The 27996-nt window shown below is 55.6% G+C and overlaps 2 protein-coding genes across 8 annotated transcripts in view; one reads left to right on the forward strand and one right to left on the reverse strand.

Moving 5' to 3' along the window:
- Positions 1 to 2758, forward strand: part of RAD54L2 (RAD54 like 2) — a 72154-nt gene extending 69396 nt beyond the window's left edge. The window contains exon 23 of the mRNA XM_075096459.1: positions 1 to 2758. Coding sequence (XP_074952560.1) covers positions 1 to 68 — 68 coding nt within the window. The 3' untranslated portion in view covers positions 69 to 2758.
- Positions 2745 to 27993, reverse strand: LOC142058747 (semaphorin-3D-like). Of its 7 annotated transcripts, none has more exons than XM_075096472.1 (18): positions 27780 to 27993; positions 14976 to 15180; positions 9813 to 9973; positions 8998 to 9060; positions 8637 to 8756; positions 8253 to 8355; positions 7644 to 7772; positions 7171 to 7316; positions 6816 to 6930; positions 6586 to 6655; positions 6069 to 6213; positions 5767 to 5989; positions 5558 to 5646; positions 5020 to 5061; positions 4585 to 4742; positions 4309 to 4373; positions 3929 to 4059; positions 2745 to 3844 (listed from the first exon to the last, which is right to left on the reverse strand). In XM_075096472.1, exons 2-18 carry the CDS (start codon positions 15097 to 15099, stop codon positions 3428 to 3430), a joined length of 2301 nt encoding a protein of 766 aa, XP_074952573.1. In that variant the 5' UTR covers positions 15100 to 15180; positions 27780 to 27993; the 3' UTR covers positions 2745 to 3427. The 7 variants fall into 7 exon arrangements, with proteins under 7 accessions (XP_074952573.1, XP_074952575.1, XP_074952578.1 ...); XM_075096474.1 differs by having other exon boundaries at positions 4585 to 4703; positions 27780 to 27891; XM_075096477.1 differs by having other exon boundaries at positions 3952 to 4059; positions 27780 to 27891.
- Between the last annotated feature and the right edge of the window lie 3 nt (positions 27994 to 27996).

The raw sequence follows: 27996 nt of genomic DNA on the forward strand, positions 1-27996 counted from the left end.
GAGTTGAAAACCGAGGGGTTCTGAGCAAACTGCTGGACAACTTGTCTTTGGATGCACCATGGAAATAAAAATCAAACCCCCCCACAAAAGTAACAAAGCAAATTAACTGATGGTGTTCATGCAAGTTTCTCCAAAGACTTGACAGTGCTGCGTCTGTGAGTCATGCCCTCCTGTGCTCTGTGTGTCCACCTTATGCACAACCCTGTGACACTGATTGTATGATAAGCTTGCCCAGATGTCCGTTGCATCCCTGTGAGGCTGTCAGTTTTCCTGTGGATTTGGGGAATGGACCTAGGCAAGGGCTTTGCTTTTTGAGAGTAGCAAACGTTGAGACCTGTGCACACATGGGGGAGGTGGGAGTGTGAACAGACCTTGACCAGAGTCCTGCTGCAGCCCCAGTTCTCACTGGTGGTGGTCAGGGTAGTGGGGTTCATCCAAGGGACTCTCCCGAGTCCTCTTGGAATGGGATTTTTCTGTCTGTTTTTTTGGCTGGGGGCAGTCTGCACTGTAGCTCTGGATGTGGACCCTGTCACTGCACGCCATTTTTTTTCTGCTCCTTGCATCTCCAGGAGAGCACCTGGGGCTTCCTGAGCAGGCCCCAGCACATTCCTATGCTGCTGTCCACTGTCCTCCTTGGGTTCCCCAGCATAGCCCAAGCCATGTGGCCATAGCAACTGGAGTCAGCAGGTGCTCAGCTTCCGCAGGGCATGTGCTTTGTGCCACAGGTTGGCCATAACTTCCTGGGACCAGCGTGAGGTGTGAGGGCTCTCCCAGCTCCTGCATGGCTGTGGTGGCTTGGAGACCACTCACTGCCCCTCTGTGGGGTGGCTGCCCCTGGATGCGACCTGCTGCAAGGAGCTGCTTCTCGCTGGCAAACATCCATGGGTCTGGGCAGCTGCAGCATGGTGTTCCTGCTCAGCAAGTGCCCAAGTGGATCCCCAGCCACCCTCCCTGAGCACGGCAGGGCAGTGCGGCAGCTCTCTGCTCCATGTACCAGCCCTGAGCACCCCCTTAATGAGGGGCCGTGTCCCCTGGGCCCTGTCTGAGCCTCAGCTGAGAGGTGGTTGCAGAGATAACTGTGACGCCTTGACCATGGGGCTCTCCTGGGGATGGGCAGCAACTGGGGCTGCTCTAAGGTGTGGCCGGAGGCACCCACTGTCCTGCAGTGGGACTTTCCCCACCCCAGCTGCAAAAGCATGTGGGTAATCCAGGGTAACCCTACTTTCTGAGTGGGGGACCTCTCTGTGCCCTAAAACTCCTCTCCTGTGGGACTCCCTCTTCCCCTCATCTCCCCTCCCCAGGCTTTTCACTTCTTCAGCAGGTGCTTCTGCTGCAGAGGGCCCAGTCTTGGTTTTCCTGAGCCTGTAACAGTGGCTTTCCTTGCATGGGTTAGTTTTTTCTTGCTCTGCTGCAGAAGGTCCCCTCTTAGTTTTCCTGAGCCTGGAACAGGGGCTTTCCCTGCATGGGTTAAATTTTTCTTTTGCTGCTGAATTTCTGTTTCCAAATGACTGGATAGAAGCAGCTGCCAGTTGGTGCCAGGGCTGCGGGTGACACTGAGAACAGCAGTGCAGGACACTCTGCTGAGTTTTTTGGACACTAAGGTAGATTTCTGAGCACAACCCAGAGGCTGGGGCAGAGCCGCAGGGCCCTTGGGTGGGTCAGCTGCCTTCCATGTTGGCACCCAGCCCTCAGCCCTTCTCTTAGGGGGGAGGTTTCCAGTCCTGGGGACAGTTTGGCAAAGGCTGCGTACTGCTGTAGGACATGATGGCACAGGGAGGGCTGTGGCTACTGTGTGCCCTGGTCTCAGGGGTCTTGTTGCCTGCCTGCTAGTGCGGCTTTTGGGGCATCGTGGGAGGCTGCAGGGTGGGGGCAACACAGCCCAGCCTGGCCTGTGGAGGATCCACTACATGTTTCCCCATGCACCCCTCCGAATGCCTGGGGGGTTGGTGGGGTGGATGCAGGTACTCACAGAAAGCAAATATTCTGGCAAGCAAAGGATGGGATTTCCATGGGGCTTCCCTAGAAATTATGTATATTTTGGCTTAATGATGTCAGCAAATGGTGTAATGCAAGAGAATTGCTGTTGGTTTGTGGATGGCTTCCAGGCCAAATGGGACAAGTACAGCAACTACCTTCACAGCTGGTGTTTCTCACCACTCTGGGATGAATTTTGTCTTGGAAGGACCGGGGTGGAGGGCAGGGGCAGGGGGCAGAGATTAAAAGGGGAGCATAGTCTAGCTAGGTTACAGTGGGGATGATGACTCCCTGCAACTCTAGTAGAGCAACCACTCCCTTCAGAGGGATGACAGTGCAAGAGCAACCTCTGCCACCTCCTGGCCCACCACTGCCACCTGTGGCTGCACTGCTGCTTTGTGGTTCCCACCTTGGTGGCACAGGGCACAGAGCTGGAGGCTCTGGCAGATCCACAAGAGCCTGAAGAAATCCATTGCTGAGTCTCATTTTGGATTTTATGTTGTTTTGGGGTTCGGGTTGGGTTTTTTTTCTTTTCTTTTTTACTACGACCTTAGTTTGTGGCCTGTCTTTTTGTGGTTGGAAAGGAGAGTATCGCTAGCAGGGTGGGTCCATTGGTTGGCCCAACGCATGATCATGTGCTTCCCTCCTCTCTGTTGAACGGGGTGTGCTCGCCTGATCTCCCAGAGCAGAGACTTTGAACAATTTGTTGTTTATATGATGTATTTATTTTTACTTGTGTTTCATGTCATTTTTAAAAAAAAATAAATTGTAAGTTGGTATAACTGCCTGTTGTTTCTCTCTCCTTTTTTTTTTTTTTTAGTAAAATAAATGTCAAAATTTTAAAAAGCTGTGTGATTTGAAGTGGATCAGAGCTGGGCTGGGCATGGGCATCTCTGCAACGCTGAGGTGCCCCGTTGCCAGAGCCCAAGGTCAGCAAGCAGCCATGCCCCACTGCCTCCAGCAGCATTTGGGCTCTGCTGGCATCTCTGCAGCTGCCATGGGGAACACCCCACCACACTGCCAGGGCTGCAGTGAGGAGTCTGCTGCCTCCAGAGGGGAGGGTGGCTGGGTGCTGGGTGTACATGGTGGGCTGGATGCCACCAGGTGTTAGGGAACCATTTGTGAGCACTGGCCGTTTCCCTTCTCTTTTCTCAGTGCTCATTATTGCTGCTGATAATGATCATCATTAAGGGCCAGGGGAAAACGAGAATAAATATTCTGCAGGGTGTGTAAATAGCTTTGAGTCTTGGAGAACTGGTGCGGGCTGCACGCCCTCGGTCTGGTGTGCCCTGTGGGGTGCATGGAGAGGCAGCAGGGACTGGCAGGGTTTGAGGTAGTAACAGTGAGGCATTTCTGCACAGGAAGCTGCTGAGAGGTGTCTTGGAGCTGATGCCTGCATGCAAGGAGGGCCCTGGAGAGACCAGGAAGGGAGCTGCAGAGGGCCCCAGCTCCCTCACAGGGGCTGGGGGTGCCTCCGCACCCGACCGTTCTTGCTGTTTGGGGATGGATGCTGCCACTTTTGGTGCCAGGCTTTCTGCCGCTGCCTTTCCTGGTGCCGCAGGGCATTGCAGTAGACATCCAGGCTGGTGCCCGGTGCCCCCAGGCCCCACGGGAAGCCCTTGTAGCCTGGGTGCAGGTCAATCTGGGGCTGGAGGCTCTGGTGGGTCCGTCCCAGCTCAGCCCCCTTGCTCTGTTTGTAAGGAGGCACCTCCATGGCCTCATGCCTGATGACATGGAGGCTGTATTGGGTGAGGGGCCATGAGAAAGAGTGCTCCACTGCCTGGCACTCATAGGTGCCCACATCCTCCCTCATCAGCTGACGGATCAGCAGCCCTTGCTCCAGCACCAAGAAGTGGCCATTGTTCCTGACCTGGGACAAAGGCAAAGCACCAGGGGTCAGTCCCAATGGACCGAGCCATCCCGTGCCTTGTCCCTGCCTCCCTGTCCCCCATACCTCACTCAGGCCTGTCTCCTCACCATGCCGCACCAGCCACCGGACAGTCGTCTGTGGAGAGTGCGGCAGACACTCAAGGAAGGTTGAGTTCTTCTCCACCCCATAAACAATCTTCACCATGGCAGTGGTCCCTGCAAGGGGGACAGGACAGGAAAGGGGTGAGTATGCTGTGTGGGAGCTGTGACGTGTGGGGAGAGAGGGCAGCATGGAACATCCAGCACATGGAGAGCAGCACAGTGTATGCGGCAGCCGGTGCTGGTACAGCTGGTGGGCACTGCTTTCCCAGAATATGCCGTCCACCCTCCTGGACACTGCTGGTCCCAAGGCAGAGCTGGCTGCCCACACTGGAGCTCCTTGGATGGGTTGGGGCTGGTGCTCACCCTCTGTGGTGTCCGGGCACTGGCTGAGTGGGTCAGACTTCAGCATGTCCTGGCAGTGGGCATGCCTGTGGGAGAGCAGAGAGGGCTGTGGGACCCTCTCTGGCAGAGCAGCCAGGAAGAAGGGGGACCAGGGAGGGCTGGGGGCCTGGCCAGCAGTGTGCCAGTAGGGGTCTGGGCTGACAGGTAAAGCCTCCAGGGTTGGTGGCTTGTCCTTCCCTGCTCCAAACACCATCTCTTTGCAGGGGGACAGCAGGGCTGGCCTGGGCAGATGCTCACCTCTTCTTGGTAAGCAGATGTGGGGCGCAGGTCTTGCTGTCCCAGGTGCAGTACGGGTCCCTGGCCAGGCAGCAGTCAGCGCAGGTTTTGCCATAGAGCTCGCAGCGGTACAGGGAGAGCTGGAGCAGCCCATGTGTGCTGCTCACAAACAGCTCCTGCTGCTCAGGCAAGCAGAGCAGTGACAGTCAGTACCCACAGCTGGAGACTGGGGCTAGCTGCGGAATGGTGCTCCCTGCCCTGTGCTGGAGTGGGGGCACTGGGAGACGGGGGAGTGGGGGGCCAGAGCCCACCACTCCCTAGGCTACCCTGGCAGGAGCCCATTCCCTAAATGTGCAAGCCCTAAGGCCAAGGGACCCAGGCAGAGGGTGTAGGGTGTTCTGACCCCTGTGCCCTGTCCCTTTGCTGCTTCAGGAAGAAGCAGAAGCTAGGCCTCACCTGCTTTGGTGATAACTTCATGTCCAAGATGGGAGAAGGCACCTGGAGGGGAAGAAGAGAGTGCTATAGCTGTGTCAGTCCTTCCTGGGTGCCCCAGTCTGCCAGTGGGGCTGGGACCATGGGGTGGTAGGGTGTTGGGGCCCTGGCCCCAGTCCCTGGTCACAGTTCCGTCTGCTCCATGCAAGTAGCCTGGGTTGGCCCTGCTCAGAGTGGACAGCTCAGGGCAGCGCTGCCTGGCAGCCATGCTTTCAAACCTGGGCTCAGCCTTCCCATTTTAGTTCAGGATCTGGTGTGCCACTCCCATCACCCCTCGGGGCTGGATGGGGAGCTGGGAGATGACTTGGCTCCAGTCCCCCTGGCTGCCCTCCATGCTATCAGCATCGCCTGCCGGTCAAAGCAGGTGGGAGCCACCAGCAGTGAGGTGAGGGACATGCCGATAGAGGCCAGTGAGTTGCTGCAAGAGCCTGTAGGGGGGATGCCACCAGCTGGGGTAGGCTGCGTGGTCCAGCCACCATGGACCAGCTCTGGTCTCCCATACCTTAGTGACACTGAGCTCCTCCAGGCTGATCACCTCAGTGCCACGGCTCACTCCACCAGCCAGCCCCACCTTCAGGACTTTACCTTCATCTGTGAACGTAGCGGGAGAAGGAGCTGTCAGGGCTGGGAGCCGCCTGAGCCGGCAGGACCAGTGTGCCATGCAAGTGGCTGTGTGTTGACAGCATCCCCAGAGCTGGGGTGAGCTCCCACCTGTGCCAAGGAAGAGCACATCATAGTGCTGGCTCTCCATCTCTAGCCTGTGCACCAGCAGCCGCCGCAGCTGGTAAGGTACGTTGACCCTCACCAGGACGGGCTGGCGGCCCTGCGGGTACACAGGCTCCCACATCAGCTGGTGAGTGCGCATGAAGCTGATCACCTCGTCGGGAAAGTCCTTGGTGGACCGCAGCAGGGGGTCGTATGTCTCACTGGGGCACTGCATGGCAACACGGCAGGCTGCATTATGGCCAGACCAGCCCATCCGGCTTCCCCTATCCTGCTCCCCAACCCCTTACCGTGCCAGGACGGGGATAGGGGACACGGCCCTTGTATTCTACCCAACGGTAGTCGAATCCCTCCTTGTGTGCAAAGGGGCCACTGAAGGCAGTTCTCACAGCAGCCATGGAGTAGACGCAGACAGCAGAGCCGCTGAAGACACCACTGCCAGGGGAGCACAGGGCTGTCAGTGTCCCTGCTGCTCCATGGGGACCAGACATATACATGACCACACCCCTGAGCCCACACTGTCCCCTGTCAGCCCCGGAGTTGTGCATGGCACCCAGGGGCTGACAGGAATCCCTTTGGCACAGCCAGTCCAGCATAGGGAATTGCTGATGCCAAACCTACTGGTTTGGCAGTTGGGCTGGTAAACCAGCAGCAGGGAAGGCAGTGAAATGGCTGGTGGACCTTCTTCTCCCAGCTGGGTGCCCGTCCTTCCCTCCTCCCCACCCAGGGCTCCACAGGGGGCAGAACTGGGACTGGGGTAGGGGGGCTGAACTGCCCCATGCAGTGGCTAGCCAGAGCCCTGCTCACCTGGAGACTGTGAAAAGGCCAAAGACGAGGGGGTTCTGGGGGTCCCGGGTGCGCAGGAGGAAAACATCCTCTGCAAAGAGAGGTGTGGAGATGAGGAGCCTGGGAGCTGGAACACTGGTCTAGGGGATGCAGGCGGGCATCCTCGATGTCATGCCCATCTCCCTGGGGTGTACTGGAAGGAGCAGCCATGGCGGAGCAGCTGCCTGCTGCCAAGTGGGCTGTGCACTCACCGAGCTGGTCAAAGTGGGTCTCAGTACCCTGGGGCCCAGGGATGGAGCACACCAGGCGGGCCTTGAGGAATGTGCTCCAGCGGTTGATGAGGCTGCGTTTCCCTCCAGCATCGTTCTGCTGGGCAGCAAGACCTGGGCTCAGCCGAGCCTCTCCAAACCTCCCCCACCACCGTGCACTCCTCAGCCCCCACAGTGGGACACCCCCAGACCTGAGCCCTCTGCTCTGTGGTAGGGGTGTGGTGACACCTTCATGTCCTGCTGCTGGCCCCTGCTTGTGATGCCCCTTGGCCCAGAGAAGGTAAAAGCTCAAATGGTGGGACACCTGGCCACAGCATGCTGGACTTTCGTGACTGACCTTGCAGACCCGGGCTACCCTGGCATGGATGTGCCGCCTCTCCCACTGCCCAGCTTCCATGGCTGTCTCACGGAAGAAGATGTAGACCTTGTCATCATGAGGATTGTAGGTATCAGGGATGGCATAGGCACTGACAAATGCAGGCTCTGTGGGAGGAAGGAGCAGCAAAACATGGCCCTGTGCCATGCTCCAACCCTGTTGTACTGCCCTTGGAAGCCCTTGGGAGCAGTGTGAGATGCTGAGGGTACGCAGGGTGGTCCATGGAGACCTTGCTACCCAGAAGGCAGAGCCTCATTCCTGGTGCTTGGGCTGCAGAGTGCATGCTGGAGCATGGGTCCCACCAGAGGCTTCATCAGTGTTTGCCCCCAGAGAGAAAGGGGCCAGACCACTGAGGTCTGGACCCAGTGCTGGCCCCAGCTTCTCCCCATCAGGCAGGAGAGCCCCCCACACCTCACAGGTGCCCCCGCTCCTACCATGTAGCCAGTGGTCCTGGTTCTGCTCTGTCCGGATGTAGCTCTGCTCGGCTCCATGGACCCAGGTCCGGAAGAAGGCAGCACTGCTGCCCATGAAGTCACTGGAGGTGCCCGAATACAGCTCCCTATCTGCAGGGTCAGAGGTGGGGGCATGCGGCATGGATGAGTTGGGATGCCACTGCTGGAGGTACACTGGCAGGAAGTCCCTGTGTCCTCAGAAGCTCAGGGAGGGTGCAGGTGGCACAGCCTGGCTGGGAGCCACCTCCAGACCCATGACCCAGCATAGCTTCTAGCCCTACACCCACCTAGCCCTTCCACAGTGCCCATACAAGGTGAGCAGGCTGGTGACACCACACACCCCCATGTGCCATTCAATCTACACCCTGGATTCACAATTCTGTGCAGGAACTGTGAGGTCAGGGTGAGCCAGGACAGGACTGGTCTCTGCAGGATGGCTCGTCTCACACGCTTATACTTGGGCACCAGCCCAGGACTGCAGCCACATGCAGCAGAGCAGGGATGCAGGCACTGCTGGCATTGCCTCCCAGCACAGACTATTCCCAGCACTCCCACCTTCCAGCATTGCCTCTGCTGCGCACTCCGTCTTACCGATGAGGAGTCCTGTGAAGGGTTCATGGGGGCTGTATGGGCACCGTCCTCTCCCTGACTCCAAGGAGTGGGTCACCAACTGCATGGAGGGAGCCCTGGGACCCTGCCAGAGCCAAAGGGGAGATGTCAGCCTAGGGGGAGACTCGAAACAAGCTGGGCATGTGGAGAAGAATGGGGAGGAGGAAAGTATGCTCCCCACAGGGCACCCTGGCACTGACAAGCCAGGGCTGCTTCTCACCACACGCAGCAAGGCCATGCAAGTGTCAGGGACTACACCATGCTGGCTGGTCACCCTCCCCAGGCTCCAGGGCTCCCTCTCCTCCCCGCTTGCTGGGGCAGGGTGTCTCTTGCCACCTTCTGCAATGGGGACATGACTGGCCTCACCTTCCCCCTGGCTCCCAGCTGGATGAAGGCACAGACAGGCTGGTAGGAGCCAGTCCCACAGGCAAACACGTGGCTCCTGTTGAAGGGCTGGAGAAGGCGGATGAAGTTGGCACACTCTGTCTGCTCAAGAGGAGATGTTGATTAGTGGGCTGAGCCCAGGCCTGGGCATTTGTGCACAGCCCCATGGCACGTCTGCATGGGGAGCCCCAGCCAGATTCTCCCCTGGCTGAGCTTAACTCCATCTGGCTCAACACCCTTGTCTCAGGCAGACCCCCACGCTCCCTTTCAAGGTGATGTGGGTGTTTAATATTCATGGCAAACTGCAAAAGGCCGTGAGCCAGGGGCCGCCAGCCTTGCTTACCTCCACATTCTTCCCTGCTAGCTGGCAATGCTCAACCTGCTCCTTGGAGGCTGGCCAGAAAATCTGCAACACAGAGACCCCACCAATGCAGCCCCTGCTTTCCTTGACCTACCTGGATCAGCTGGCTGCCATGGGCACCAGTGGGAACAGGCTCGACCAAAAGCTGCTGCCAGGCTCAGGTGCACAGTGAGGACATGGGACTGCCCTGCAATGGGTCTGACACCCCCTTGGGTTCCCAGGGCTCGGCTGAGCTTGGTGGGCAATCTGCCAAATAGGGTCAGAGTGAATCCGGTGTGGGGACAGAGCCTGGGTGGGCCATGGCATGCCCAGCTGGTGGGCAGTCTCCCCTAGATCCCAGCCCATTGGAACACCAGGCTGCAGCACCTTAATGGTCTTTCCTTTTGTTGGGCTTGAGCTGTGCACCCTGCCAGCAGGATGTCTTGGGATGACATTAGTGGACTTGCTGATGGAGTCTTTTTAGCTCTTGCAGCAGCAACAGGGACTAGGTGTGATAGCAGGGCTCTGGGCATTGCCCTTCTACCTCACTCTGGGGCCCACCAAGGTCTCCTCTCCTGGCCAAACCGCCATGTCCCTCCCTGACATCAACCTGCCCCTGTGGGACTCAACACTGCCAGGGATGGGTTGACCCCACTGATTGAGACATCCTGATATAAACGTGACCCTGGTGACATTGCACCAGCCCAGCTGGGAGCACATTCACCTCCATGCCCCAACATGGGAACAAGGAGGGGCTCCCAGGGAGGAAGTAGTCAGCCTGGCCATTGTCACGCTCACACCCTCCTCCCAGAACTGACCTTCTCAGGCTCTCTGCTGGGATGGTCTAGGTGGAGCAGGAAGATGTGATTTTTGGCTCCCACCATCAGCCAGGCCCTGTCTTCATCTACCAAGAGGGCTTGGAAATCCAACCTGTTCCCTGAGGCCAGCAACAGGTGAGAGCTGTTGGATTTCAGCAGATCTGAGGAGCACAGGATGGGAGAAAGAGAAATCCATCCCTGAGAAACACAACAAGCAGCCAGAGGCCTCGTGCTGTCCCTGTCTGGGACAGCTCTGGCTACCCACCCCTTCCCCAAGGGAATGCAACTGTCCTGCAACTGCCTTAGCAGAAAAACCACCCCCCTCAGTGCCCCAAAGCTCATTATGTAGCCTCTTCCCATGAGTCTACCTGGAGGAAACAGCGAGTCACCTCTACAAAGAGGAAAACTACCCTGACCTTGCCCTGGTTTGCAGGGTGCAGGGTAGGACAGAAGTCCAGCCTGAGGTTACCAGGTTGCTCAGCTTCCAGCCTGCCTTTCAGAGGAGTTCTTGGAGCCCCAAAGCCTCTGCACCCCAAAACTATGGAGAGAGGCCTGAGAACACAGAAGACTTGCTTGCCATAACTCCTGGCACTTTTTTCCTGAGCTTCAGATTGAGATTATATGACTGTCAGATTTAAAAAAGATTTTGGCTATTTGCTGGGGCAAAGCTTCCCTCCAAGGAAAGGTTGTATGGAAACAGCCGCCACATCCCAGCCTGGACACTTCTCTGCCCACCCCTGAGCCTTTTAGTCTCTGAAGTTGGCTGCTGGGCTTTACCCCAGGCACCAGAATGGGCAGGTGGGTTGGTGCACCAGGACAGACAAACAGATGGATGGCCAGTCCATGGCCCAAGGAGCTTGTAAGGGAAGTCCCCAGCTGTAGCCTGGGTGCTCCTCTGACCCTGCTTCTGCCACCCCACATTTTGCCCACCCTGCATCCTAACACACAGCCTAAACCCAGCATTTGACTTGCTCAGGAAAAGGGCTTTTAAGACCATTCCTTTGGCACTGCTGGAGGGAAGAGCCACCTTGCCAAAGGGGAAAGTGTGCCATGGACCCCCACCATGAACATGGCAGGGCAACAGGAGAGGGTCTGCTGTTCAGGCTGTAGCTCTTCCTATGCAAAAGCCTGGGGATGGCTAGCATGGCCCCTCCAGCACAGTTGCGGGTATGCGGGTGTGCAAGAGAGACAATAAGCTCTTGTATCTTGGTTAACCACTTCCGAAACAATATCCCTGGGGCCAACATCAGCCTGTGACATGCAGCACCAGGTTTTGGGGCTGGATGCCAGGGTGAGCATCCCCCAGCATGGCAGGGGCTGCTTCGGCATCAGACATGGAATCGCAGCAGCTGCCACCCCGCCAAGCGCCTGCTCCCAGGGATCAAGGCAGGGGATGCCAGCACCAAGGCGGGCCTTAGTGCTTCCAGAAATCATACCACATTGCTGTCCTCTTCAAAAGTGGTGGAATCTGGCTAGGGATAAGGTGAAGGCTGGCTATGCTGGAAAGGCTGCTCTTGGCTTTGGTGCTGTGCAGGGAAAGGTGCAAAAACAGGGCCATGGGAAGGGGAGATGGAGATGTGCTGCTGCTGGATGGGGACTGGAGTGATCTGGAAACCCAGGGTGGTCTGTAAGACCCAGGCTGAGAAATAACTCAGAATCATGCGGATTGAAGAAGTGTGCCAGGAACAGAGGGAGGGAAGCTGTCAAGGGGAGCCGGTACTGGCCGGCATGGATGGGACCGTGGGCGGATGTGTGGCCCCAGGCACAGATGAGGTGTACGTGGGCACAGGCACAACTCCATTCAAAGGGGACAGGCTGCCCCGGGGAAGTGGCGTCTCTCTTCCTTCCACCCTGTTTCCAGGGCAGAGGGGAAGTGGGGCCAGTGCCTGCAAGCTGGAAATGCCACTGACGTCTGCTCATCCCTGCAGGGGAAGGAACTGCTGGGCCACAGAGAGCAGGCAAGCGTCCCTGCCTGGATCTACACCAATGCAGCCAGACTTACTCCCAGCTATTGTTTCCTTCTCCCTTCCCTCTGGGGTCAGAGCTCCAGTTACTGAGGGGACCAAATCTCCCTCTGCTAGGAGCTGTTCCCAGATGTGTTGGGGAGCTCCTAGCCTTCCTCTTGCTCCCAGAAAAATTGTGCACAGCCCCACTTCACTCCCTGCTATCCCACAGGTTCCTAAGGGGTGTCCTCTGGGTGCCATGGATATGGGGGGGCAGATTTCCAAGCCATTTCCACTGGCTGAATGGGAATAACAGCTGAATTCCTGTCCCTGCCTGCAGGCCATTGTCACTACTGGGTCCCCAGTGGGCTGCTGTGCACTGCCTACCCTTCTGTGGCCAGGACCTGCCAGATTCAGGAAGAAAAATAGGGCAGGGTGCTGGGGACTCAGGTTGGGGTGGGAGGGAAGGTCAAAGGTTCATCCAATACATGGGTGTAATTAAGTAGAGTGGGGCAAGGCTGGTCCCAGGGAATGTCACCCACTGATCATACTCTAACCTGCCCTGGCCCTCTCTGAGGACAAGGTCAGGCAGGATGTTGGAGGAGCCCTCCCTGCTGCTGTGGTAGTATGTGGGAGGGCCCAGGAAAATCTCACTGCCCTGTACTTGCACCATGACACCTCTGGCAGTGTCAATGACCATGAGGGGCTGGGCCTGACTCTGGCACAGTTTTGCTCCCTCACCAAGGGGATGCTGAGTGCTGTGGATCCAGACCTGATATGCAGGAAGCTGTTGTGCACAAACCAGCCTCTTCTTGCCCCCAGTCCAGCTATATGCACAGGGCATTTGATACAAGCCCTGACCCTTGAGGCAGGGAACCAAGTGATCGCTGCAGCAGCTGCACAGTTGCTAAACCAATGAGTGAGCCCAGAGAAACATCCTCTGCTTTGTGCTAATTATCTCCCAAGGCCATGGTGTTTTTCTTTATTGTTGGGACCACTGTAACTGCCTTGTCTCATCCATCATCTCCTCCTGCCTCTTAGCCACAGCATCCTCAGTGCAGGGTGACCTCAGGCTTCCTGGGGTCACAGGCCGGCTATGCTCCCCCAGCCATCAGACAGAGCAGACTATGGAGGAGATCCCTGAAGCCCAGGGGAAGCTTGGCGCTAAACTGGGCCTCAGCCCCTCACTGCCATTGGCTGATAAGAGACATGCCAGTGTAGCTTTTGGTACTGATAACCAGACACCCACCAGCCTCCCGTGGTCCTGAGCACTTGCTGCATGGTGATGGTTTCTGGGCTGTGCCCGCTGGGCTGGCTGCAGATCAAAGGCTGGCAGAAAACCATTTGCCAACTCCTAGCTGTGTCTGCCCTGGATTATTAAACTAAGAGGAGCTGGGAGGCATGCTGTGGTTTCACTGCATAGTTGCACTGCTGTATGGCCTCAGAAAACAGAGAGGCTCAGCTCCAGGCAGTGTCAGGGCTGACCCAGCCTGACCCAGCTTACCCAGAGGCTGCCTCTCACATGGCTGAGATTGCTGCTGTGCTATTATAAACCTCCTCACCTCCTCGGCAGGGCGGGAGCCACTGCTGTTGTTCCTGGCCCCATGCCCTGTGCCCCATCCTTCCTTTGCTCTCCCAGCCTTCGGTGCTGTCATTTCCTTCTTGCAAGCCTGCTTGCATCTTCTCCTCCTGCCCCGCAAGGGCACTGCCTGCCTCCCCCATGCTGGGATCTGAGGGCAAGGCTGATCCCATAGGCAGATGCTCCTTTTATCTTTTTTTTTCTAGGGGTTTTTAAACCTAAACTTCTCAAGGCATTGTGTTCTTGAACCTATCCTGTGCTGTCCATGAGTCACATCCCCTGCCATTGTTCACGTTGTCCTTGAGCCGCCAGATGCTGGGAGCTTCCTCTCCTGCCTCTGCCCAAGACTTGAGGGCTTTTGGCATGTCTGGCCCCAGCACAGTGTAGGGCTTTGAAGTCAGCAGTCCCTCTGCACTCTTGCTGCCCCAGCAGCCCTGCTCTGCCTCCTGTGACTCCAAGGAAAGGCAGATCCTGCATTGTGTTTCTGAGCTGGGCTGTCAGAGAGGACCATCTCCCCGCAGGGATATCCTGCATCCCTGGGAGGCCCAGCCCTCTCCAACCACAAGCCAAGGGCATCCACCACATTGCTGGTGGCCACTGCCCAGACAGCAGCTTCTCAGGGTGTTGGAGCAGGCCAAGAGGATGGCCCCAGACCTTTGAGTGTGATGCTCATGGGAAAGCTGCACTGCTACTTCGTAGGTGTGGAGAAGGGCTGGCTGAGCCCTGCTAGCTGCCATGTCCACGTGCTGAACTATCTGTCCTTCAAAGCATCTTGCTCTTCTTCTCATATGAGATGCTGAAAGCAGGTAAATTGGCCAAGTCCGTGCTGCAGGTCCATGGCAGGGTGACCAGCTGCCAGGCTAAAGGGCTCTGCTCTAACTGTTCAGGTCATTCCCCTGCAGAGACCCTTCCCCTATAGACTCTCCCCTTTTGCACTTCCCTGTTGGGGTGTGTACTGTGCTACCTGTCAGACTGCTCCTATTGCATCTTCAGATGACTGAGAAAAGGCCCCCTTTGCATCAGGCACAAGAAGAGCAAACTGTGCCTCCCCTGAAGAGCTCATAATCTAAATAAACAAGACAGGTGCAGGGTGGAAGGGTAAAGTGCAGCAGGGAAATGATCTGTACAACAGATCAGCCTCTCCTCAGCAGGAAAGGAGGGGTAAGGGCAGAAAGGATGAACTGGGGCAAGACTGTGCTGGTGGGAGGCAGATGAAGGGGCTGGCAGCGCTGCCTGGGGCTCAGTGTCCCGAATGCACTGTGAGCATGAAGACCTGGGTCTTCCAAGGTCAGCTCCAGCCCAGGACACACCATAAGATGCCCAGAGTGAGTATGAGCAGAAGGAGACATCCCTGCCAGTCCTGGTGTTGCACTGAAGTAGGGCAGGGTGTTCCCTGTTCAAGCCCGTTCTCCAGTGCCAGCAGCACAAGTGCAGCATCTTCAGGGGCTGTGCTTGGGGATGCAGCTATGAAACATCCTGAGGCCCCCAATGTGTGGAGGTGTTGCAGCCACAATGGCAGGGCTACTACCTGCCTCCTCCGAGCCCTGGATGCCCCCTTCACTCCCTGCCTGCAGGATGCTCTCCCAGCCCTCCCAAGCAAGGTGCAGACCCCAAGGAAATCTGCCTGGGCAGCCCCCTTACCTTTGTAGGCAAGACGAAGGCGTGGGACATGCTGCTTACATGCCTTGCTGCTGCCTGGCTGATGCAGGAGGAGGCAGAGGAGGAGCACGGTGAGGAGCAGCCTGTGGCCAGGGGCAGTGTGCATCCTGGTGTTCTGCAGCTGGGGAGGGGGATGTCACCCTCACAGTACCATGGTCCAGTACTAGGATGCCACCTCCACTGTCAACTGCAAGCAGAAAAGAGGGAAGGCTGAACTGTAGTGGGCTGTGTGTGGGTCAGGACCCTGGTCCCACCAGCCCCTGGCTGGGGAGGGTGCTCAAGGGACCACGAGTGGCAGCTTGGCAGGTCAGCTCATTCCCAAGGAGACGTCAGGCCAGCTGCCTGGCAGAGTGGAGCCACCAAGAGCAAGTGTCCAGCCCCCCACACACCCACAGTTTTGCAAAATCAGCCAGAACTGCTGTGCAGCCTGCTGCGGGGGGAGGTAACAGCCACAGCAAGCTCAGCATGCCGGGCTGGGGCAGCGAGGCACAGGCTGGGGACCCTGCAGTGCCTGCTGCAAACCTCATCAGCGTTTATCTGAGCCGAGCATCTGTAGGCTGCCAGGAGGCCAGGGCCCACCCCTCCCTGGGGAGCGCAGGCTTAGATGGAGACAAGGCTCATCTTGAAGAGCTCACGTAACCAAAACTGGCTGGGCTGTGAGGGTAAATGGGGGCCCAAAGAGGTGGGTATCTCGCTGTCTGGGCTGTCCTCACAGCCTCAGCAGTCATCAATGGTTCTAGTAAGATGAGGAGGATTTCTGAACAACTCCATTGCTGTGAGCCACGCTTGTCCTGGCTGGGGCACCCTGCACCCTCCACCTTGAGGAGCTGGCAGAGCAGCTGGTGCTTGCAGGCCAGTTTGGGTACTGGGAAATGCAGCTGTGGCTGGGAGACCTGTTTACCACCTGCCCTTCTGCCACCTGGGATCTCCAACATGTTTCACGTCCAGGGACTTTCGAAGACCAGCTATTACAGACTACCTAGGGGAGGTGTGACCATGGCATGGAGTACTTGGGAGCGCTTGGATTGGAGTATCCTGGAGGTGCCTGACATGAGGGAAAAGGCAGGTGGTGCTTTGGAAATGGTACATCCTCCAACAGGCTCTCAGAGCATGAGCATCGTCTGCTAAATATCTGCTCAGACTCACAGCACCTGGTGAGCGCCCAATAAGGGGCCTATAATATTTGGCGTATCTCAGCTTGGGGTTAAATCTTTTCCTTGTTACTGAAGGAGGAATTAATGCTTTAGAGTGCTGTCCATAAATACCACTTTTGTTATCCCTTCAGTATCAGCTGCAGCTGCCTGTGGACGTGATGCATCACTCTGGCTGATAGCTCTGCAAATTGCCTGGTCACTGAAGACCTCTCCAAGGCCACCAGCATCCATTGGCTCCAGGGTGCTGCAAGCTGGAAGGAGTCTCTTACATTTACATCCCCTCAGAGACATACAGGGTTTCACAGCCTTGTCCACCAGCTCCCACACCTCCCGTGGGGAGCAGGGCTGGCCTGGCAGCTCTCAGCTGTTAGTTCAGGCAATTTAGAATATTTTTTCTGCTTATAAATGTTCTGGTCCCTAAATGGCAGCATCGACTCCCCCTCTTGCAGCATATTAAGTTGTTTCAGTCCCATGGCTGAAAGATTTAAAATGAGCTTTTTTGGCTCAATCCTGGCCAGAGGCTCTTGGCACAAGGACCAGGGGATTTCTGCTGTCCTGGTGAAGGGCTTGTAGGAGGCATGGTGCAGCCAAGCCTTTCCAACTGCCTTGGTCTCTGCTTTCCACAAGAAGGAGCACTTAGCTGTGCTTTGAGAGGAGGTTTCAGGCTTGCAAAGGTTGAGGTTTCTTTCCATCTGGGCAGGCAGCAGCCCATGGCCAGGCTGGGGTGCAGCCCCTTCGCCCAGATCCTCTCCTGCCCATTCCCTGCCCTCACTGCTGCCTTACCCTCACTCTGGCCAGCACAACCTGTTGTGGTCTGGAGCCTTCCTCCATCCTAGGAGACCTGGCACCACCCTGGGACCTGGATGTAACCTTGGGATGGAGGCTGTGCCATTTTATTTCTCTCTTTGGTTTGGGGGCTGCTCTCTCAACTCATCTACCCCTTTGTTGGGCAGACATTTTGAAGGCCAACCACTGCCTATGGAAAACAAAACAAAACAAGAAAACCCAACACAAACATGATGGATTTACCTAGGTGTAAATTGCTCATTGCTTAACACATTGATTGTGGAGAGTCAGGGTTCCCAGATAGGAACCCCACCAGCCACACTGGGGACCTGCTAACTGGCAGTGATACTGTTATTCCCATTTAGCCAGTGGAAATGGCTTGGAAATCCACCCCCCCATATCCATGGCACCCAGAGGACACCCCTTAGGAACCTGAGGGATAGCAGGCAGAGGCAAAGGGTGGCTTTCCTGTATCAGGGATGCTCCAGCAATTTTAGCTCTTCCCCATGCTCATCTGTCTCCAGAAGAGTCTCTCAGCCCCATCCTGCTGACTCATGGCCATGCCCTGAGCGAGCACTGCTATCCCAGGGGTCATCACAAAGACGTGCCTGGGATTTGACAGGGAACTTCTTTGTCAATGTGCATTCGGTTGCTAGAGGACTCAGGAAAATTCTGGCCTCTAATTGTAGCTTTCTATAAATGGAGCAGGGCCTGTGCTAGGCTTAGGTTTGAGCTAAGCTGGCCCTGGAAGGAACCTTCCATGACCCAGAGTTCCAGGGGATGCCAGGGCGGGTCCAGGATTCTGCAGATGGTAGGCTAGGCACCACTCATTCCACCAGGACACGCTCACGCATGGCCGCGGGGCGAGCTTTAGCGAGCAGAAGGGATGCTTCACATGCCTGCCGCAGGGTCCAGGGCAGTGGGGCAGGCATGCATGCTCCCATGTACAGCTTAGTTGTACCAGCACTTCATCTCCTCCTGCTGGGAGGCAGGTTTGATGGTGGCAGGAGCCACAGCCACACACAGGAAGAACCTAGAACCCTGGCAGGCCTGGGTACAGGGTCAAAAAAAAAAAGGGAGTCTTGCTGGAAGGGCTCAAAGTGGGCAAGGAAAGAAAAAATTGTCAGAAGATAACTTCCAATAAGAAAGGTTTTCCCTATAGATCATGCTTTCACCAAGCCTTCAGGGCCCCCCACCATCATGCCCAGGCAGCAGTGAAGGACTCAGCATGTCTGTCCCCTGATGCACAGCTAAAAAATCACAGCAGCAGTGCCTGACCTTGCTATACCCACAGCCCCGGCACAGGGGCATCCCTCACTGTGCCAGTCAGAGCAGGGACACTGGGGGAAACACACAGCAGGGTCACATCCCCTGCCTGTAAACCTCTGCCCAAATCTGCCTGGAGGTGAAGAGCTCAGCAGAGGCAGAGTTTACACTGAGAGGGGGAGCATGAGTGTCTAGTGGATGGAAACAAGCTGCAGATGATGAATCCAGGGTTAAATTAAACACTCCCGACAGCTTTAAATAATCAACTGCTAGAGCTGCAACTATTTCTATCTCAGTTTGGAGAGGGAAGTGCTGATGAGGGCAGGCTGCTGGGTGAGGGGATGTCTGGGGGTTAAGACTTCATACTCTGGGCACCATGGGGCCTGAGTTGGGGGGCATGGGTGATTGCAGCCCTGTTTTCAGGGGCTGGAAGTCACCAGGAGTGCCTTGGTATGGGTGGTCCACCACAGCGCTGGGCTGACTTTGTGCAAGCAGTCCACCAGATGCCCTGGTCCCCGTGGTTAGCTTGTGCCCTCCCCCTCCACTGGTGACCTGCAGAAGTCCAACCAGTTTAAGGCTTTGGGCTGTCATCTAGGGTCTCTGTTTCATGCCATGGTGCTGAATTTTTCTTCTGGAGACAAAGTCCCCTGGAAGGTCTTGCCAGAGACTGAGCAGCACAGGAAAAATATAAATCCCTCCTGTTTGAGGCATGTGTGTATGGGAGGGAATTGTTCATCTGTGAAAGCGCCAAGTTCCTCCTGACAATGCCTGTTTACTGTGATGCTGCAAATAGTGTAAAACAATCTGAATTTCAGAGGGGGAAGGGCCCTGGCAGTGGATTTATCAGGCTACAGATTATCTCCCTAGAGGGAAGAGTACACTGAATTCGAGCTCTTCAGTGATCCTGTGGCACTAACAGCAGCCCCTCCATGCTGCCTCCCTGCCCAGCACAGCCCGCCATGTGCTCCACCACTTTCACAGGCCCCAATTGTGTCCCAGCTAATCCCTACACACCATTTGCAGCCTAGTGCCTTCTTCAGTTACACTGTGGGGCTGGCTGGGCGGTGGGCAGGAGGTGAAATGCTGGCCCCTGGCAGCTGGGGGACCTCAAGGGAGAGGAGCTGCGGGGGAGGAGGAGAGGAGCTGCACCCTGTGTCAGCATTCAGCCACAGTGACCGTCCCCATGGGGGGACTGAAACACTGTGCTAGAGCTTGCTGTGAGATGGGAGAGCTTTAGGGAGCTGAGGCCCACCTCATGGGCTGGCAGTGCCCAAGGCTCCCAAGCAGCCAAGCCCTGGCTCCCAGACCCAAGCCTCACACTCTTGAGACTGTCCTGCCTCCCTCTGCAGAAGCCCGGGGTGTGAGTGGTCCCCATTGTGCCTGGGAGGGCAGGTCCTTCTCTGCCCTGTTTGGGAGCCAGGAGAAAGAAGTCTTGCCCCAGCAAAGAAACTGAGGTGAAAAAACAAGCAACCAGCAAGGACTTCAGGCACAGGACAGCTGTGTCCTGCCATCAGGGAGTCTCCTCCTCTCCTGTGCCTTCCCATGGCTCAGCCCATGTACCCGTCCCTGCACACACACCCACAGGTTGGTTGTGTGCATGCCATGTGCACAACTGGAGCTGTTAGTCATGTGCCATGACATATACCTCTGTCCATGGCTGTCCTTCTTCTTAAAGTGCTGCCTGTCCCCCCTTCCTGCCCACACAGGCACAGAAACCCTCCCTGCTCAGCCCAGGGTTTGGTTACTCCCTTCCATCCCGTGCAGGATGATGAATGCCCCAGCAGCTGCAGGGAGAGGCAGCTGTCATCATTCTCCAACGAGGAGGACAAAGCCACTGGGGTGGGCTCCCTCCCTGCCTTCCCCCAGAGGTGCCTGGCTGGGGCTGGGCTGACACTAGGAAAGCCTATGGTGCTGACTTACTTGGGGGCACAGATGGAGGCATGGGATGCTCCTGCAGCATGACACAAGTTGGGACCACAAAAGCCAGCACCAGAGCTCAAGTGGCACCGGGGTGTCACAGTGTGCCCTGTGAAATGGCAGGGTTTCAATGAACTTACTAACACAGGTCACACATGCCCACACAGAACCCTAAAGATGAGAGGGAATAGATTTCAAAGGGATTGAAAGGAGGAATTGTTCAATAGCAGAGCAAGGCTGAGGTTGCTCAAGCTTCGCCTGTGTTTCTCTGCAACTGCAAGGCACGGCTGGCCAGTGATCTGGGCTGCCTTCCAGCTGGGATATCTCCTGACAGCATCCTACGCTCTCACTTCCTGAGATAAAAGCCCATGATCACAATTAGCCCCAGATCACCCTTCCTTGCCAACCACCACTGCCGAAGTGAGCCAAGCACTGTGAGCAGGGAGGAATGAGTTCCAGTTGCTGCTGCCGTGCTGCAGCCCTTCGGCACGTCACCCCTGCCAGGCAGGAGAGGTCCTCACTGACAGGTACCTGGTGGCAACAGTGATGGGGCAGGGACAGCTCTGTGGTGTCGGTGGTATCTGGAGGACTTCACTGCCTGTGGTGACACTACAGAGCGTGAGCATTTTGGTCCCTTTTCTACTTCTTACGTATGCTGACATGCAAACATTCCTGGTCCTTGAGACCTGGCATGTCACATTAAGTGCATGCCAGCTGCGTCGCTGCACAAACACAGACCTTAGCCTCTGCAGCTGCTTTTCATCCCCTATTGCACGGACAAAGCGGTGTCCATCCCAGGCTATGAACCCGGCTGTCAGCACTGCCCTGGACTCCGGCAGAGCCCAGCTGTCTCTGCCCTTCTGTGCAGACAGGATTTTTCTCTCTGTCTGGGGCCTTGGTAGGTGGGATCCAGGCTCAGCTCCTTATCTTTAGCAGGGGGCAAACCATTGTTTGGAAGGGCAAATACAGCATCTCCTCTAACAGTGTTTTTCTCCCTGAAGTTTCAGCAGCTTAAGGCATGCTCTGCTTGGGACCACAACTTTTGAAAGCAAATGCAAAAGCCAAAGGCTGGCCAGGATATCAATAGCTGTTTATGAAGGGATAAGGAGCTGGCTTCACTTAACATCCTGCTAATCCCTTTCTCAGGAGGCTGCTGGCTCAGCCCCTACCTTTTCCTTACTATTGAGAGGTGAAACCTGCTCTGGCTTGGCTTTTGGGTGTTGGGCTGGGAAGGTGGCCCAGCAGCCGGGCTTGTCTCACTGCAAAGTGATGGCCACGGTGATGGGCTGGATTGGCCTACGTTTTCAGGCAGCAGGTTCCTTAGGGTTTTTTGGTGTTCTTGAATGTGCTGCTTGAGCCAGGCAGTGCCAGTTGCATAACCTCCACTCTTCCTGCCTCTAATTCACCCCAAGGGAAACCAGCACCAGGGAGGTTACAAGTCCAATGCGCAGAGAAAGCCAGATGGAGATGCAGTGCAATTGCACCTTGCAAGTCTCCTCTCACCTAAAATGCTGCCACAGTACAGGCAGCTTCCAGTGCCACCGGACTGCTGAGTCTGGGCAAATACACCTCAGAGAAAACCTAGGCAGGCAGGGACTTCTTGGGACTCTGCATACCCTCCGGCCCTCTCCTTGCCATACCAGCACCACATTTCCCCACTTCCGTTCACAGCTTTCATGCCTGCAGCACCAGTACAGAGCAGTGCTAAGGTCCTGCTGCCAAGCCCCAGCTCAGGCAAGTGACTGTGGGGTGTTGCCCAGGCCAGGGCTCCAGAGGGGCAAACCATGCCAGGACACCAGCTGGCAGTGGTGCAGAGGCAAATCTGGAGGAAGAAGGCTGGGCTCCTCCACAGACAAAATGGAGGGTCAGGGAGGTAGGACAAGCATGGAGCAATTGTGTCTCACACTGGGCAGAAGCTGTTGTAGCTCATCTCAGCCCAACCAGGGTTGACTTGGCATATTAAACTCCAGATTAACTTTGTGTATTAAACGCTGGATTGACTTTGCGTATTAAACTTTCAATGTGCCTCCTAATGCAACTGAGGAGCTTAAAATTTCTTTCACATTTGGGAAGGGACTTGCCACGCTCTGATGTGTTAGAGAAAAAGTACCCAAATAAGGTAGCGAAGAGTGTCTGTGCTGCCCACTCTGCTGCCAGGCCAGCTCCCCAAAGCCTCAGGAGTCCCCAGAGGCAGCACTGCATTCCTCAGAGCCATTTATACCGCGATGCTGCCTGCCAGATAAAACCCACCCTTGTCACCTGTCTGCCACATGGGCTGACATTCAATACAGCCCTCAGGAGGCTTGGGGAGCTCTGCCCCACTCAAAAGCCATTTTTTGGGCTTCAGACTTTCCAGGCTGGGTCTGGGTGAATCACGCACATTCTAAGTCCCGGCAGGGGCTCCAAGGCCAGGAGTCAGCCTAGGCTCTAACCAGGGAGAGCTTTGCTAATGCTTCTTCCCCCAGGCTGGCTGGAAAGCCTCTGGTGGGGAGAGGGGCTGGGTGACACCCAGGGTTTTCATACAGAGCTTACCAGCCCTGGGTCACCACCTTGAACCTGGACAGGCTCAGCCATCACCTAGTGTCATGGGCTGCTGGTCCTTTGGTGGCCCCTGGAAAAGAAGTGGTGGGCTTGGTCAGGGTCCTGGTGGGCATGGGCCAGCATTCTAGGGGGCCTTTCTGAAGTACCCCAGCAGAGACCCCAGGGGCTGGAGACAGCTCCATCCCCAGGGATGTCTCATAAGAGAACCAGCTCTGGGGAGCGCAGAAGCATCCCTGCTCCCTGGACAGGCAGGCTGCAGTCTTTTCCAGCACTCCCAAATCAGAGCCTATTGTCACCTTAAGCTGCCAAGGCATTTTGCAGCAAACCTCCACAATTTGTAACATGCATTTTCTCCTTTTGAAGTGGGATTATTGCTTCCCACCTCCAGACCTATTGGGCAGAGATGTTCAGCAACTCTCAGAGAGCTGTTGGCTTCACTGCATTTCCCCAGCTAGAATCCCAGGGATATTCCAGGCAGAAGCTGGCTGTGAAGCACCTGCTCCACTGCTCAGTGACCCAGCTCATCCGCTTCACCATTGCCAGCCAGCAACACGACTGCCAGTCACGCTCCCAGGGCCTCTCGCTGTTCCAGCCAGGGTCGCCTGCATCCCCTGACACTTAAACTCTGCAGTGTTTTCTTTTCATCAGCAGGAGCCCTGCTCTCTGGTCTCCCTGGCCTGCTGCGCTAATTGGAACAAGCTGGGCAGGCGTGGGGGGCTTTGCTGGAGAAAGTATTTTAATGAGGATGGAGGGTGCCTGCACTGTTATCTGCTTCTTCTCAGAGCCTCTTGGCTGTGCTCCTCAGTAATTACAGACTGGATTTCTGGGTAAGCTCTCTGGCTTGCAAGCCTTGGACCCCTGCAGAGAACCACGCTCTGGCAGCCTCCTCAATGGGCTGCCTTTTGCTCTGCCATGATGCTCGGGGAGCCAGGGAACACATCTTTGCCTGGCAGTGAGCTCCTGAGTGGCTGAGCAACCTTGCAGTCCCCACCCCAGCAGCTTTGCTGTGGCAAAGGGTGTTGTCTAGAGCCAGGCTTCAGCCTCTGTGCAGGGTATTTCCTAGGATCAGCGACCAGCAGAGGCACTGCAGATGGATGCTGGGCTGTTCACCCCAGCTGGCTGCTCATTCATTCTTGCCCAGGACACACCATGTCAACTCCAGGATGAGCTGAAGATGAAGACACATCTTTCAGGCGTTGGGGCGGGTCAGTCATTGTTGGGCTGCCATAGCTTTTGTGCAGGGGGAACCAGGGTGACTGCTGGCAGCAGTATGTTCGAAGGCAGACAGCTCCCCTTGTTGCAATCATTTAGCTGGCTAGCCAAAACAGAAGTAACCCACACCAGGGAATGGTCACAAGTGGAGGTACCTCCTCACAGCACAGCTCCCTCTGCCAGTATCCCCAACTGGCCAGTGCAGCCCAGAAGCAACCACCACCGCATACCACTCCCAAGGCACTGCTCCCAGGACAAATCCTCCCTGTCCGTCCCCTAGTTCATGTGAAGGCCTCTCAGTCCTCCATGTACTCATCTGCACAGTGTCCTGCTGTGGAAGGCCACTGTGGCTGTCATTATTCCAGTGTGGAGCTGAGATGCAGACAAAGTGACCTGCCCACTGCCAAACTGGAGCCCTAGCAGGGCAGGGATTGACCCCAAGTGTCCCACCTTCCTCCAAACAGCAGATAGTCCTACTGCAGCACAGACCAGGGCTTTTAGAAATCTCGGCACTGAACTTCACTCTACCCCTGCCCATGCATAAGTAAGCATGTAGTAGCATGCAGTGACAGAGCTGTCACCACCTGCCTGTGTGGGAGGATGCACCATGGGAAGACCGGCTTTTCTCTCAGTGGACAATGGACAGATTGAAACTGAAAGCCTTTTCTTCGTACTACAAAGTGCTCAGGCCAAATTAGCTGACATCAGTGATCTCCTGGAAAATGGGGAAATAAACCTGAACTTGATGGTGGGGGAAGCAGAGTAGTTCCTGCACACAATAAACGGCAGCCTGCCAGCATGTGAGACAAGAACAATAACCCCAAATGGCTTGTGAACAGCATTGTTTTAGGGAAACCATATCCTGGGCAGGCTCCCAAGTTAACTTGGGGTGACATTTGCAACAACTGTGCTCCACGCCATACCATCCTACTGGCAGAGCTGGGCTGTGCCATCCCGGAGCGCATGCGTGGCATGCCTGCAGGTATAGCAGAGCTGGGGGTGGATTGGGGGCTATGTGGGGTCACTGAGCATGGAGATGGCAGAGCCCAAATGTCCCACGATGTCCACACTGGGGAATAATAAAGGCTTATCTCTGCCAGGAATATGGAGTGCTCATTCCCGGGTACAATGAAATCACTGTCATACCTTGGCATAAAAATCTAGCTACAAGTAGATGCTAGATTTTTATGGCTGTGATTTGGGATGATCTGGTCTATAGGGAGGCAGAATGACTCGGTCCCCTGTGCTGCAAGCCCAGCTCTGCAACCTCACACCGGTCATTTTGGCACTCTGTGCTTCAGTTTCCCTGGGCAGAAAGAGTCAGAGAAGGTACAGCCAGCTCCTGTGAGCAGGGCAGGAGTAAGAACTAGGTGAGGATGTGATGGGTGGCTTGTAGGGACGAGAGAGGACCAAAGCTGGAGACCCAGTCCAGAACAGGTAATGCTGTTTTCACTCTCTTTCCCACTGCAGCCTGTCCCCTGCAGGAGCTCCTTGCCACCCTGAGCAGGGTGCAGTGGGTCCCCCTGAGCAGACCTCCTCCCAGAGGAGCGCTCCTCAAAGAAGACGGGTGAGACCAGGTATGTCCCTGCCATTCCCTGGCTGAAAGCCACTCCCAGCTGCCCGATCTCTTGCTTTCAACACCAGGTTTGTAACTGCACAAGCGAGTGCCTGTAAAGACTTTACCCATCTCTCACTGTAATCCCAGCTGGAGAGGGAATAGACCAAACTTGGAGTAAGAGGCAGCTCCAAGAGTCTGGGAGCCAAGGTTTACAATAAGTCTTCATCTTTGCTGTAAACAGCCTCTGAGAGGGTGTCACAGGAGCGCAGCAGAGAGTGAGGCAGCCAGAAACCCTCACCGGCGAGAATATCTGCCAGCCCTGCTGGCTCAAGGGCTTGGTTTAGCAAAAAGCATCATTAGCAGCAAGTCCTGCAGAGGACCTCAGGCTTGGCTCCTGCTCCTTCTGCCTAAGCTCAGCACTGCTTGGCAGCCCCACAGCCTAACATCATCTCTTATCTAGCAAGCCGAGATGGCTCAGACCATGGCATCCCCTCTCCAGCCTCCACACACAAGCGCATTAATATTTGGGAGAACAATTTACATCCTTGGGGGTTTCCTATTTAAATCTTAACCTAAGGAACCACAGCAAATGATCCCTGTCTTTGCATCCTTGTGGAATTCAGTGAGATTAGATTAGGGATGAATTCTTCCCATATTTCTTATAGATCTGACATCTCTGCCCTGGCTTTCCAATTGACTTCCCCATCCCCAGCTCATAAATCACAAGGGTGTTTGTTTCTCTGTCATTTTCAGTACCATTAACTCAGCAGGAGAAATCTATACATTACAGCAACCCACAGTGTCAAGCCAGTGACCCATCGGGGCTGCCAGACCCTCCTCCCTTTGAAAGCTGTGTGAGGACCAGCCAGCGGAAAGATGGGACATGCTCCACTTGGCAAAGAGAAAGCTCTCCGTGGCTTGTGTGTGGGTTGTGTGGCTGGCATGTGTGTAGGATAGCTGCAAGTCTGTGACCAACTCTCCTAGAGCACTTTCCTCTCTTCCCTTGGGCTTGAGGCTACATCAAAAAATGCTGGTTTCCAGCTTAGCAGAAATTTCACACTGATGCTCAGCAGTCAGATTAATGCAGTGGTTCCTTATGGGCAATAAACTGCCTAACTGAACACAGCCGTGGCAGCAACCTAAGGCTCGGTCTTACCAAAGCCCAGCTACACCCTGGCTGTTAGGTACCTCCTGATGATTTCCAGTTGACAGTGCATCCCTTGGCCAGGCTGTCCAGCTGCAGTGTAGGACTGCCCCACACTTTCAGGAGCCATAATTCACGCCAGAGGTGGTCTTATTTCAAGGACAGGAAGAAATAACCCTCTTTGTCTTAATTTAAGTTCATCAAGTGCTTTGTTATTTATTTCTAGACATAGACAAACATTTAGTCTTCTCCCTCCCACCCTCACCCTGAGTATCACAACCCCATCGCACTGAAACATCCACCCATCACTTTCAAGATGCTCGAGGTATGTACGGCTACTGACTCCCAGCCATCCACACCCAGGCTCTGCAATGTTTCCAAGAAGGATCATTAGTTAAAGGACTCCTTTGGAGAGCACTCAGCATTTCCCAGGCTCTGTTTCTTTTCTGCCTGCTATATTGTATGTCCCAAGGTTTGTGAGAGCTGAGGCACTGCAGAGAGGGAAGTCGAAAAAGCACAATTTCCCTGTCCCAACAGATTTAATGAAGCCCAAGCAGGGGACAATTCCCCCCAAGGACCAGGGAGATTACTTTTTTTCTCCTTGGACCAAGGCTGTGGCTGTCACAAATGCTTGGAGGCAAATGATTGATTTTTATTTGGAGGGTAGGGGGAAATCCAACAAAGCTGTCTTTGTTGTGGAAAAGTCCCCAGCATGGGCTAGGTTTAGTGATAATCTGACCAATATGGTTATTTCAGGCTGTTAAACCTTAGCAGTAAAGCAGAGCATCAGAGTCCAGGAGCCCCAGAAAAACCAGCTCTGGAGACAGAAAGCTTTACTAAAGCAATAAAGTCTCCTGCAACCCAAGTTAAGGCATTAATAGATATAACCATAAAAGATTATTACCACAAACTTTTCATTGAGCACTCTGGCAAATGGAGCAGCAAAATAAGATCTGCTCTCTCTGTAGGAGCTGGAAAAAGCCAAGTCACTCCTAAGTTACTCTGCACATACATATAAAATGCAACGAAGCAGAGCATAAAAACAGGCAAGTTTACAGCGGGTCAGACCTGGTTCAGCCACCCGGGCTGAGCAGCTCCCACTGGGAATGCTACCCCAGTTGGGTCTCCCGGGAAGAGAAATAAGGCAGCCTAGTCCAGCCTGGGCTGTCAAGCTTATTAACAATTGAAACCATCTCTCAGCTACTCACCAGCCAAGGAGCCTGTAGGATCTCAGCGGTGATGAGCCCACCCTGCCGCCAGCCCAGCAGCCTCCAGCTCATTGCCCCCAGCAAACCCAAAGCACCTGGAGGCTGGAGGCTGAAGGCAGCAGGGAGGAGCCGGGGGAGGGGGCGTGGGGATGGCAGCAGGGGGCAGCTCTTCATTCATAAAACCCGCCCCGGCTGCTGGTGAACCCTCTGTCCCGCC

Source organism: Phalacrocorax aristotelis, chromosome 6 (genome assembly GCF_949628215.1).
Source record: "Phalacrocorax aristotelis chromosome 6, bGulAri2.1, whole genome shotgun sequence".
NCBI classification, from domain to species: domain Eukaryota; kingdom Metazoa; phylum Chordata; class Aves; order Suliformes; family Phalacrocoracidae; genus Phalacrocorax; species Phalacrocorax aristotelis.

What these genes read in the sequence shown, in the direction of transcription:
- LOC142058747 (XM_075096471.1), bottom strand. Translation starts at nt 15,099, where the DNA reads ATGCACACTGCCCCTGGCCACAGGCTGCTCCTCACCGTGCTCCTCCTC. An exon ending in CCAGGACCACTGGCTACATG is followed by an intron (nt 7,317 to 7,643) that starts GTAGGAGCGGGG and finishes TTCCTCCCACAG; the next exon opens with AGCCTGCATTTGTCAGTGCC. An exon ending in GGCCTTTTCACAGTCTCCAG is followed by an intron (nt 6,214 to 6,585) that starts GTGAGCAGGGCT and finishes CTCCCCTGGCAG; the next exon opens with TGGTGTCTTCAGCGGCTCTG.